General features: G+C 43.1%; 1 protein-coding gene across 2 annotated transcripts in view; it reads left to right on the top strand.

The window, feature by feature from the left end:
* The window catches only part of prkcab (protein kinase C, alpha, b), a 224,279-nt gene that overhangs the window by 130,581 nt on the left and 79,891 nt on the right, over positions 1 to 13,807 (top strand). For both annotated transcript variants that reach the window (XM_079622867.1, XM_079622868.1), the window contains exon 4: positions 8,772 to 8,883. In XM_079622867.1, the coding sequence (XP_079478993.1) occupies positions 8,772 to 8,883 (112 nt within the window). The remainder of the gene's footprint in view (positions 1 to 8,771; positions 8,884 to 13,807) is intronic.

Here is a 13,807-nt window from a genome sequence, read left to right as displayed (position 1 = left end):
TTAATGAAAATGTGTAGTAGTAATTAAGTAGTTAAGTAGTAATATTTTATAAAAGCAATAAGGCACTGGAGGTGTTGCTGTATTTTGAATAATGTCACTGTGTACAACACTTTTTAGTCATGACTATATTTATGATATATATACCACAGTCGCTCATACTGAATTGCTTAATTGATATGAATTATGATTATTTAACTCTGAAACAAACTGAAAAAATAAAAATAGCGGTAAAACAATAATGCTTTTACTTGAAATGTGTAAAATAACTATGCTTTTATGGTTAAAACAAGAAAATAAATCTTGTATCACCGGTTCCTGTTTGAGTGAGGACTCTTATTTTGAATTGTTTTTTGTTTTTGTCTTCAATTGTTTTCGTTTTATTATTTCCTGAATCCTTTTTTTCCCCTTGGTAGCTATTGTTTCTAATTAGTTATTTGTTGGTTAACAACTACTTTTGCTTGTGTCTAGTTTAGTTGCCTGTGTATTTATAGTCCTCCGAGTTTTATTCTTGGTTGTTGTCTTTGTTTTACAAAGCGGTTGCGTTTGCATTTACCTTCATGTTTTACCGCTACTTTTTGGTGTACCTTCTTTGTGGATTAATAAAGACTTGTTGCACCTATCCTTGCCTCTCTCTGTCCTCTTGTGCTGTAATGTTAGATATGTTTTAAAATAGTACGTTTAACATGAGTATCATTAGATGAAGCCGTTAAACCAGGTCAAGACACAGCGAATGTGAATACTGACAGACACCACATTTACTGAATCAGGACACTATAATAAACACTTAAAGGGGTGGTTTAATGTCCTTTTCACAAGATGTAAAATAAGTCTGATGTCCCCAGAGTGTGTGTGTGAGTGTATTAGCTCAAAATTCCCCACAGATATTTTTATATAGCATGTTAAAATTGTCACTTTTTGAGGGTAAGCAAAAACGCACTGTTTTGTGTCTGTCCCTTTAAATGCAAATGAGCTGCTGCTCCCGGCACAGGGGGTGGAGCTTCAAGAGCTAGTGTCCTTTTACCTCACACACACACACACACACACACACACACACATGCACTGAACATTTCAAAAACATTTAGCCTTTTATGCTCACACATCATGGATATACTCTGGTTAAGATGCTCTGTTGAGTGTTAATTTTTTATTATTTTTTTGGAAGTTGAAGTCAAAAATGCCTTTTAAGAGTAAGAGAGTTTTGGCAATCTGTAAACGCTCTTAACTTCAGAGACTGAATCTCCCCCTGATGTGAGTGCCAACATTATTAAAAAGATATCTGGCAACCGTGTGTTTCTTCAGTCTGATTGAAGCGCAGTGTATGTTCTTCATAGCAGCCAAAGCTCGCTTTATCGGGGAGGTTGTCGTGTGTGTGTGAACGGCACAGGTTTCTTATTAGCAGAATCTGTGGCCGCAGAACTCAGATTTCTGCTAAATTGGCACAGCTGTCATTCACAGTCCTCTTGTGTAAAAAAAACAGCTTGAGAGAATATGACTTGTGTTTGTTGGCTGGTGTGTGTTCTGCTGGTTTTACAGGAGTGTATAGGCTCCTGTCAGCTGCTCACACTCGATCTTTCTGTTCGTTTTCACAAAGCAAAGGCAGAAAAAAGAGGAAAGTATGGTAACGGCACGCACAAATGTACCGGTGAAACCCGGAAAATATGGTGCAAAAGTTCAGTAATTCAACTTAAAAGGTGAAACTAATATATAGACTCATTACATGCAAAGTGAGATATTTCAAGCCTTTATTTGTTATAATTTTGATGATTTTGGCTTACAGCTTATGAACACCTCATTTTTTCAAATTTTGAATTTGGGGTTTCCATAAGAAAATTATAACAAATAAAGGCTTGAAATATCTCACTTTGTATGTAATGAGTCTATATAATATATTAGTTTCACCTTTTAAGTTGAATTACTGAAAAACTTTTGCACCATATTCACATTTTCCGAGTTTCACCTGTATATGCGTTATTGATAATAAAAGATATCTCTATATTTTCTGGGATTTTGTTGACAGAAATATATATTTGGCAAAATCTCGACTGGTTCATAGACAGCTGACTCAGGAACATTTTCATATTTTTGTTCATAGCAGTGCCTTTTCATCCTTTTTTTTTTTTTTTTGGCCTTGGAGAGTTTTTGTTTGTTGTAAAATGAGTGACAGACTCGATAATGTCAGCTTCCACGTCGTTTAAACAACCCTTACGATAGTATTGTAGACTAGAGGATACATATCGCACACCCTTAATGTACACCGTGATCATAATCACAGGTTTGCAGCGTCACTCGATCAGACGCTAATAATGGGCCTCGGATCAAGAGTATTCTCTGAATCCAGCCGGAGTTGCCGTTACTTTGACTTTCCTCGTCTCTCAGGTCATGTTTCAGAGGTGTGTGTGAGGTGTGTGTGAGGAGCTAGTCTTGTGTCATGTCCCGTGTCTTCGGCTCTCCGACTGAGCTATGGACACCAGCCATGGAAAAGATGGCAAGCGTGGAAGTGTAGAGCAGGAATAAAAGGTCATATGCACCGTTGGCTACGTGTACACACACACATGCACACACACACACACACGCACACACTCACTGACCCGTCCTTCAATCCTCGGTTCATCCCAGGAGGAATAAAGACAGAGGCGGAAGATGAGCTTTTATTTCATCCGTGCCTGATTCACTCGACAGCGGTAAAGCTGATTATATCACACATGGCATGAACAGAGGCAGAACACACACAGGCTGAGTGAGCGATGGGGAACGGGGATGAACATGAGCGTGGAGATGAAAGACACTGCAGCGTTCAGGAGCGCACGTGATGATGGACTGGCCAGTGACATGGCTTGGATGCATTAAGACAAGCGATTGGCTAATGCTTTATTTTGAATGCTGTTTAAAGGCTCCTTTAAAAAAAAGATTGATTCATTTCTTATTTCACTTCCTGTGAAGTCAACTGAAGAGCGTACTTAATGTGTTGACGTATTTCAGATTGACCTGAAGTTGAGGAAGGACATTTTAAAGACCTTGTCCCCTTTAAAAAAGACAAAAAAAGCAAATGGTGATTAGTTTTGCCACAGCTATGCTGCCGTCTAAGACGCTTTGTTAATTCATGAATGCTAATATAACCAACAACCCATTGCGCTACAGCTTTGGCAGCGCTTTCTCAACACTTTCATTTCTACAAAGATGCAAAGAATGTTAAGTCAACTTGCAAACATTCATTAATACACATTCCTGTTCTTATTTTGAATGATTCATGCATTTAATTCAAACAAACCAAATGTGTGTGTGTGTGTGTGTGTGTGTGTGTGTGTGTGTGTGTGTGTGTGTGTCAGACAATGATGAAGAGACTCAAGAAGAAGTGACAACATGTAGAAGAACAGGACATTTCTGAACGGTTAGTTGATGAAGTTATGAAGATTATGTGTAGTTATCTTCTAGTCATTGATTAGCATATTCTGTCTTGATAATCTATAATCGTGTTCAGGGGGCGGGGTTTATGTAAATCTTAGGGTTGGTGATGTCACTAACCCGGGAGGAATGTCGTGTAGTCCTCTACCAGCCGTTTGTTGTAGTCCTTAAAAAGCGATTTCTTTAAAAGCAAATATCTCTCTTTACTCTGAACTTTGAGCGTTGTAACTTTGCAGATGTTGTTTATGATCAAACATCAACATTACACACTAACTACAGTTAGAAAAGTGAAATCATAATCAACCAGCCCTTTAACTGACTATCCGAATGCTGCTTTGTTGAAATATTTGAGCCTAAAAGTGAAATAATAATGACTTTTAAAGTAATGCGATTGCTAGATGCTAACACCGGCGAAGACGAACTTAACAAGTGTCCCAATACCAGTGTACTGATGTACCATCTGCACACACGTCCGTTCCCATTACCAGCAAAGTAAATATGTTTAGTGCATTCAAGAAGTAAGTATATTGGGATGCAGCCACCGAGAGTTAATACTGTGCCATAATTCTGTCGCGGCAGCTTGAGACGAGCCAGAAACAGAGAATAAAGTGGCCAAATTGCTATTTAAGATGCCAAGGTAGTAATTAGAGAGCGTCAGTGAGTCATTCTGTGCCAATCACGGGCTCTCGGGGGCCGTCCACTGTTTGTTTTCATCACACACTCCTCCATTGACCAGGAGGCCGACACACACACACACACACTGCATCTGCTTTGCTTCGCTTGCTCTCTGGCCTTTTCAATTAGTGCTTAGACGGGTTGACAAAAGCTGTCTGGAGGAAATAACACACTACGCGAGGAGGATCTGAACAGAGAAACTCAATTCCTGCTCTTCAGAAACCGCAATACCTGCACTGGTCATTATCACACACAGTATTAATTCTAGCGGGTTTGACATACACTTCAAACGAGCGAGCCAATTTCAGTTAAAGTGAACATGCTGAATTGCAAGTGGACTTAAAGGGATACTCCACTTTTTTTGGAAATAGGCTCATTCTCCAACTCCCCCAGAGTTAAACGGTTGAGTTTTACCGTTATCGAATCCATTCAGCCGAACTCCGGGTCTGACGGTACCAGTTTTAGCATAGCTTAGCATAGATCATTGATTCTGATGGGTCCAGTAGCATTTCTTTCAAAATGACCAACAAGTTTCAATATTTTTCCTATTTAAAACTTGACTCATCTGTAGTTAAACCGTGTACTAAGATTGACGGAAAATGAAAAGTTGCGATTTTCCAAGCCTATATGGCTAGGAACTACTATCATTCAGGCGTAAGAATCAAGGAACTGCGGCGGTACTATGGGTGCAGCAGGCGTAATGATATGACGAAGCACTTGCCGTCAACAAACCAACGTGACAACCTGCTTGCACAGGGAGCGTGCCTTGTGGCATGGAGACATTTGTGAGAGACGATTTAATGACATTTACTTTCTACGCACAGAAACCATGACTAATCGCACAGGAAACCTAATTTGCCGCCTAAAAACTACACAAACTTAGTCCCGGTCATGTTGGAAGTTACCGAGCTGGGGACTATTTTCAGGTGCTTCGTCATATCATTACGCCGCTGCACCCATGGTACGGCCGCACAGTTCCTTGATTCTTACGCCGGAATGAGAGTAGTTCCTAGCCATATAGGCTTGGAAAATCGCAACTTTTCATTTTCCGTCGATCTTAGTACACGGTTTAACTACAGAAGAGTCAAGTTTTAAATAGGAAAAATATTGAAACTCGTTGGTCATTTTGAAAGAAATGCTACTGGACTCATCAGAATCAATTATCTATGCTAAGCTATGCTAAAACTGGTACCGTCAGACCCGGAGATCGGCTGAATGGATTCGAAAACGGTAAAACTCAACTGCTTAACTCTGGGGGAGCTGGAAAATGAGCCTATTTCCAAAAAAAGTGGAGTATCCCTTTAAAATGGGAATTAATTGAACCACAAAAGGAACCATGCGTAGACCACTTCCTGAGGGTCATTTGTTGGTACTTTTACACTGTAAAATGTAATAAGTTGACTTTACTTATAAAAAGTGAGGAAACCGATTGCCTTAAAATTTCCAAGTAAATTAGTGTATTCATTTTTAGTTGGCACAACTTCATAACATGTGTATAGAAAACTTGTTAATCAAGTATACTCAAGTACTCTTGAATCAAAATCATTAGTTGTGTTAACTTCTCATTAGTTCACATTACCAGGAAAATATCAGGAAACTGATTGCCTTAAAAGAAAAAAACAAGTAAAGTGAAATAGGAGTAGTATGTGGTACTGACACATGCTTAGTTAGTATAGTTCACTAACACAAGAGTTCTAGTAACTAAAAAATAAGTAGATCGAACTTGGTGTGGAAGCACCCCAAGTTGTAAATATTCACTACAGTGCTGTGCACCTTAAAGGATTAGTTCACTTCAGAATTTAAATTTCCTGATAATTTACTCTCCGCCACGTCAACCAAGATGTTCACGTCTTTCTTTCTTCAGTCGAACAGAAATGAAGGTTTGTGAGGAACACACTCCAGGATGTGGAAGAACCGACCGAGTGTTTACAAAGCCAACGTGCAAAGACTGAGTCAAACACCATTTACAAAACAAATAAATAAATAAAAGGTAAAACAACGATGACGGACGATTTTGAAGTTGGAGGAGAAAATGAGATGTGAGTTTTTCGCCTACGTCGCGCTTGACCTTTCAACCTGATTACGTAATGTGTGTCGCATCACAGCGAGTGCAAGATGAGCATTTGTGGTTATAAAGTGTATAAATGTTTATTTCTATATAAAATGGCGGCTGGTTTGTCTAGATGAGACTCTTATTCCTCGGCTGGATCGTGAGAGACTTTGAAGCTGCACTGAGACTCAGTGGGCAACTTGTTTGTGGGCAACAAACATCAATCTGTCTGTTTTTTAGCATGGCTGATTTGTGAAGCATGAGCTTTCAAGAGTCAAAGGAAAGCCTTAACCATAGCTTTATAGATTTATTTGCTACTAGTTATTACACTAACTAGTTTGTGATATAGATCTAGAAACTCTTCTTAACAGTCATATTTGACTCAGCGTCTCCATGCAGTTAAACCAGAGGCGGACAGCTCTTTATTAATGTCAGATTAATGGTTCAGTTATGGGAAAAGTCGAGACCCCTCAACTTCAGTCAAATTCTCATTAATTTCAGAGCACTCAGAGACAAATTAATGGGTTGCCCTATTTTGCATGGCCCAGTGAAATAACCCCGAGACTTATGATTAACTCTGCTTCTGGACAGACGCCGCAGCAAAGCGTGTGACCTGCTGTCGCGGTCAGCATCTGTCAGCTAACTGTTTTTGGTTACCAGTTGACGGTCACCTTGGGATTCCTCTCTCAGTTTCAATGATGCATATGGAGAATTTTGATTATTAGTGCTGTTTGCTAAGCCGAGCATCGCTATTAACATTTCTCATACTAACGATTTAATACAATTACTGATGGGTAAAAAAGCAAAAAAATATATATATTTCCTGCAGAAAGTGTGAGTGCTGTTTGCAGGTACCAAACTTGCTAGCACACAGTGGGCGGCCACTGTGTGCTAGCAAGTTTGGTACCTGCAAACAGCACTCACACTTTCTGCAGGAAATATATATATTTTTAATCTACACAATCAAAAACAAATATCATGTAGTCAGGTCTTTGACGTTTTTTTTTGTTTTGTTTTTAACCATTGACATGTAAAGTGTCCCACCACAGTTTTCTTTGTTCATTTAAAACTGAATATCTTTCAGATTGTCGTTGTCACAACCATAGATATACATAATAAAGGCTAGATGTCTCGTCCGTGGTGCTGGCCAATGGAGGTCGACGTCCGCACCTGGCGGCCATCTTGCCACAGTCAGCTCGCTCACTCGTAACATTGTGTTTTAATGGTGCATGTACTTTTTAAATAACCATAACTTGCTAAATTTTCTACCGATTTTCAAACGGGTTGGTTTGTTATAAACGTCAGAGATGTAATTATGACACTGCATACACATGAACAATTATAATATTATATATTTCAACATGTTCAAGCATCCAGCATTATAGCCACGTTAATAAAGTTTGTAAGAAACCAAGCCGTTTGTAAATCCGTCAAGATTTCAGCGAGATAAGAGTATTTGTGTTCGTGCAGATCACTCACCACATCAGGAACCACAGAGCCCGCCAGAAAGCTTGCCTGTGACAAGATGGCTGCCTGGTGATGACGTTAGAGACTCCGTCGTAAGACATCAAGCCTTTATTATGTATATCTATGGTCACAACCACCAGCTGGATCTCATTACCCATAACCCATTGCCTGGACTCATAATGCTTGATAACTTCCAGCTGTGTGTCATTATCCTGTAAGCTCTGCTCATAAAAGCCCTGTGTTTTCGCTCACTCTTTGCGAAGTCTTGTTAGCTTTACACTGCATTACTGAGCGCTCTCGCTCTTGTTTTCCCTGTGTTACGGCTCTGATTTTCGGCTTGGTTTCCTGGATTTCCCTGTCTGCCTGTGTTTTGGACTTTATGATATTTGTATTATTCACCCTGTGTTTCTGATCTTTTCCCTGTCATTTGGATTACGATTGTGGATTTCCCCCAAAAAAGCTGACAAAAGTTGACTAGATTACTTGCTCACTGTGATGACGCTTAAAGCTACACTATGTCATTTTTTAAGTTGATTCTTAGCAATAAACACTTTGTTCTTTCAAAATGATGTGCTCATTCATGTGTAGTTAATTCTACCAACTAATCAAGTATTCTCGTAAGCGTGGAATCTGCCATTTATAATACATACGAGCGAGTTGCTCGAATGGCGGGAGCCATGTTGCGCCTCCATCTTGAAAATACAGTAGCCAAAGAGGGACACACCTGGAAATTCAAGCTTCGCCTTTCGCGCTTTTACATTCAGTGGCACCGTGACGAATGCGAGCGGGAGATTACTCGCGACTGCCGGCAGATTTGAAATAATACGGCCACGGTAGGAGTTAAAACGCCCTCGGGATGGGAGGGGCTAGAAAGTGATATTCAGTTGGTAGTCATGTACAATTTCACCGCTAGATGGGAGTAAATCCTACACAGTGTAGCTTTAATGTCCCCTTTAGCCACTTGTTAGCAACAATCTTTTTCAAGACAAGCTTAAAAAAACTCACAAAGTGATATTACTGATGTCATAGAATAAACTGTGAGAACATCTTGAGCTTTTGTTCACTACACACAGAATGCATGTCATCCCTGCAGCACACTATAGTAGCGCAGACGCTTCATGAACGTTTTCTCTCAGTCCAGTTGTAAACGATTCCTCTCTTGTCCATGTTTCCGCAGGATCCCAGAAGCAAGCACAAGTTTAAGATCCACACCTACGGCAGTCCCACGTTCTGTGACCACTGCGGATCGCTGCTGTACGGCCTCCTCCACCAGGGCATGAAATGCGACAGTGAGTATCGACCTCCCATCATGCCCTCCCATCTTCTCCTAACCAAATCTAGATGAAGCCTGTAAGGCAATAAAAGATGAGATCCGTGTGAAAGGGCAGCTCCTGCCCCAGGCCGACACAATTCATCGGTTTCTGCTGCTCTTGTCCATAATGAGGTCAAATGTGGTTCGATCTGGAGATCTAGTGACACCTCCTTCATTTCAACCAGAACATTCCTGTTCCTCTCAAGCGCTCTGGCTTTAATTTTCACGGATTTCAATAAGAACATGTTTAAGGGAGATTTATGTGGGAATAGCAGCCTATATGAGATGTGCTCATCCACAGACGTCTCTGAGACGACACACCACAGCGAATTTCTGTTTCCACATATCAACAACAGCCTCAGCATGGGTCACACACACTTTCTCTGCCAAAACACACTGTCTGTGCTCATGAACTTGACAGGGTTCACCTTCAAAATACACATGTCTTGTGTTAATGTTTCAGAAGGTGAAATTAAAAAGGGGACAAAAAGTTAATAACAACATGACAGTAAAGGCCAATTCCCACCGCATGGACAAACGCCTACAAACACGTTCTGTCGGATCAGTGTGTTAACGCTTGTGGCGTTGATCGGGGTTTGTTTTCACCTGACTCACCATATTATATCAGCATTTGTCAGTGTCTGTTGACATGACAGTTATTTTTCATAAAATGATAAATCCAACAGCCAATTTGAATTTTAACAATTACGATTTCGATTCTGCTTATCGATTCCGATTCTTATTGATTCCTAATTTCGATTCCATTCAGGTGAAAAAAAACGGCGGTCAAGAGACGGCGGCAGACTCGCGGGGACTCGCGTAATTTTATATCCAATTCCCACCCAACCCCATTCGTTGGTATTTGTTGGTGTTTGTCTGCGTGGTGTGAATTGGCCTTAAAAGCTCTGAATCAGGTCTGAGATCTAGAGCTTATATGCTACAGATGGAAAGTGGCTGTGAATCATGCAAGGATGCTAGTAGGAATGCTCATATGCCCACGTTCTTACAAATATTGAAAAAGCTTGTTTTTGTGTGTGTGTGGTAGCCAATCTTCAATGGCTCTGGTTTGTGGTCCATGTACAGCAGTCTTGCCAAGTCTGTGGTTTTCTTGCAGAATTGGGCACCTTTTACACTGTTGCCACAGGTTGTTCCCTTTCAAGGGAACTCGAGCTGCGTTGAGACGCGGTGGGAACGCCTTGCGTGATTGCGTCGTGAAGCACATCTTAAATCAGTCCAATGGAAACGGGAGACGTCATGGGCGGGTGACGTCACCGACCAGGAAGCTATAAAGCACTCCCGCGATCAGAGAACACTAGCTTTGTTGCCTTCAGCAAGCGCTCTCTGTCTGTCCATGTCTATTTATTGTTGTCTGTCTCAGTATCTAGATATATATTATGAAGAAACAAGAATTCAAAACGTTGTGTTGTTCCCTACCCTCGTGTTATCTCGGTTGGGGACGCGCATCAGCTTTGCGTTGCTTGTTTGGGAGTAGAGCATACCCAGTCAGTTCTCGAGGGGGCTGACTGAGTTGCGAGAGGTTGTCTGTTTCACCTCGCTCCCGCCGGGCGTTCTTCGAGGAGGACGATTCGGTGCGCGCTTCCCGAGGCGCGAGTCCCGCTGCTGCCGAGGCACAACGGCGACACGCATCTTGGGGAGCGCAAATGGATCTAACAGCGAGGTTTGAGACGGGCGCGCCCTATCTCTGCCTTCACGTGTTAAATCCAGTGGCTTATCTCGGGGAGAAGCACGCGCTGCGTTTTCTTTTCCCCGCGATGAGACTCTCGTGCTGCGATCTCCAGTTCCGAGGAATTGGTGATCGTTAGTGTTTAAAAACAATATATGTGTAGGCTATAGCCTATCTATATATATATATATGAATAAAGCAGATGTGTGTGAGTTTTCAATGAATAAATAAATAAGTCAGCTCATAACTCTGTTGTATAAAGAGGAGCTTATAAAAGGAGGTTTTATTTTGTGCTGATTGCCAAGTTAAATGTTTTCTGGCCAACTGAACATTATGAGTGTGAGAATATAATTAAATCTCTATATCTCAGCCTCCTCGTCGGGGATTGCCGTTTTTTCCTATCTCTACACTGAGGAGTTGAGATCGTGGAATAAACCGGTTTCTATTTTATGTGTTTATCCCCAAAACTTCTACTAAAGTAATGTTTTGAGTATTAAATGTCATAGTATGACAGTGCCTCGGGTTAAAGAGACGCTTACTAGCTATCTCTCTCCCGAGTCGGCGTCATCATTTCCCCGACGTTATCCACCAGCCATCATAAATAATAGATAAATATTATTAGGCAGCATTGGTGGGTAAACTATATAAGGACATGGATGCATGTGAGGGGCGACTCTCTGAGGAGGGTCGCAGCGCTGCCAGTTCGGTTGTTTTCCTGCTGGTGGCCACGGAGTGATATATATATATATATATAAGTTTTTCTGATGTTAAGAAAAATAAAGGAAAAATAAAATAATAATAATATATATATGTCTGTTCTCTGAACGCTTCGCTTTCAACAAAATGAAGATATATTCTATCCAGCGGCGTTCCAGAGGTGTCTTCCTCACCGATCTAATGTTCCTGAGACTGCTGGGCGGGAGCAGTCTCAGCCTACTAAAGCTCCTCGCAGCTTAAAGTGCTGCAAATTAGAGCGTCGCCATTCGGGCTCATCCACAATCGAGAGGGACCTGGGTGGCGGTCGCTGTCTAGCCAGTTAGAGATATGCAAGATCTGAGAACTGTTTTATCTCTAATATAGCTTGGAAGAAGAAGCCCTGACGCTGAGGCTGCAGGCTTCTGAGGGTGGTCCCCTCCGGGGTAGGGACGGTTTTGAGAAATCGTTTCTCCTCGGCGCCCTCTGGGGTGCGACTCTCTGAGGAGGGTCGCAACGCTGCCAGTTCGGTTCTCCTGCCGGTTCACCGTTTCAGGACACCGAGGTGTCAGCGTCCCCAAACGATCCTCCGAGGAGGGTCGTAGAGCAGTCAGTTCGGTTTCCCGGCCGGTTCGCCGTTTCAGGGCACCGAGGTGCCTGCTCTTCCCAACGATCCTCCGAGGAGGGTCGTTGGAGCTAAGATAGTTAGAGGTAGGCAAGATCTGAGGACTGTCGTTATCTCTAATGAAACTTAGAAGAGAAGTCCTGACGCTGAGGCTATCAGGCTTCTGAGGGTTCCTCCGGGGCAGGAACGGTTTTGAGAAATCGCTTCTCCCCGGCGCCCTCTGGGGTGCGACTCTCTGAGGAGGGTCGCAGCGCTGCCAGTTCGGTTGTTCCCTGCCGGTCCTCCGTTCAGGGCACCGAGGTGTCAGCGTCCCCAAACGATCCTCCGAGGAGGGTCGTAGAGCAGTCAGTTCGGTTTCCCTGCCGGTTCGCCGTTTCAGGGCACCGAGGTGCCTGCTCTTTCCAACGATCCTCCGAGGAGGGTCGTTGGAGCTAAGATAGTTAGAGGTAGGCAAGATCTGAGGACTGTCGTTATCTCTAATAAAACTTAGACAAGAAGTCCTGACGCTGAGGCTATCAGGCTTCTGAAGGTTCCTCCGGGGCAGGGACGGTTTTGAGAAATCGCTTCTCCTCGGCGACCTCTGGGGTGCGACTCTTTGAGGAGGGTCGCAGCGCTGCCAGTTCGGTTGTTCCCTGCCGGTCCTCCGTTCAGGGCACCGAGGTGTCAGCGTCCCCAAACGATCCTCCGAGGAGGGTCGTAGAACGGTCAGTTCGGTTGTTCCCTGCCGGTTCGCCGCTTCAGGGCACTGAAGTGACTGTTCAACCAAATCCAGAGGCCAGTCTCGAGAGACTGGTGCCCTTAGCAGAATTTCTGGCAGCGTGGAAACTACTGCCACATATTTCTCAGTGGGTCCTGCACACTATAGAAAAGGGTTCAGAATTCAGTTCGGTTCTCGTCCGCCCAGATTTCTAGGGGTCCTCCCCACAGTGTTGGACCTCGAGCAGGCTCTGGTTATGGAGCAGGAAGTGCTGACACTTTTGCAAAAAGGAGCTATAGAAGGGGTTCCTCCTCCCAGCAGACAGTCACGGTTTTACAGCCGCTTCTTCATTGTTCCGAATGAGGATGAGGGGTTGCGTCCTATTCTAGACCTGCGTCAATTAAACGGCAGGTTTCAGAATCTCATGTTCATAGTATGCTTACGCTAATATGATTGTGTCACAGATTCAGCCCGAGGACTGGTCTGTCACAATAGACGTGAAGGACGCTTATCTATCCATCCTCATCACTGGAGGTTCCTGAGGTTTGCTTTCGGGGGCGAAGCATACCAATATCGGGTTCTTCCGTTCGGCCTAGGTTTATCACCCCACACCTTTACAATATGCGTGGATGCAGCTCTGGCTCCTCTGAGACTCCAGCGCATTTGCGTATTATACTATCGACGATTGGTTGATCCTAGCTCAATTTGAGCAGATAGCAGTTCGGCATCGAGATGTCGTTCTGTCTCATTTAAGATGTTGGGGTTGCGACTCAACGCCAAGAAGAGTGTGCTCCTCCCAGCTCAGAGGACCACTTTTCCAGGTGTTATAAATGATTCGCCGTAAATGGGGTAAAACTAGGCCAGTCACTCACTGTGGAACAGTTTCAGACTGTTGGGTCTTGTGGCAGCTGCGTCCAACGTAATTACTTTTGGCCTTCTGTACATGAGACCCCTGCAGTGGTGGCTCAGGACCAAGGGGTTTTCTCCGAGGGGAAATCCGTTTTCGCATGATCAAGGTCACGCGGCTATGCCTACGTGCCTCGGTCATGTGAAAGAACCTTGGTTTCTCGCCCAGGCCCAGTGTTGGGGGCTTCTTGTTGACGCTTATGCTATCGACGGATGCTTCCCTCACAAGTGGGGGGTGATCATGAGTGGTCATTCGGCGAAGGGTCTTTGGCAGGACCATCTCCTTTTGGCACATA

The sequence above is a fragment of the Phoxinus phoxinus genome, assembly GCF_949152265.1.
Source record: "Phoxinus phoxinus genome assembly, chromosome: 1".
In the NCBI taxonomy this organism is placed as follows: domain Eukaryota; kingdom Metazoa; phylum Chordata; class Actinopteri; order Cypriniformes; family Leuciscidae; genus Phoxinus; species Phoxinus phoxinus.
The sequence above is the reverse complement of the archived record's forward strand: the minus strand, read 5'-3'. Positions and strand labels throughout refer to the sequence as shown.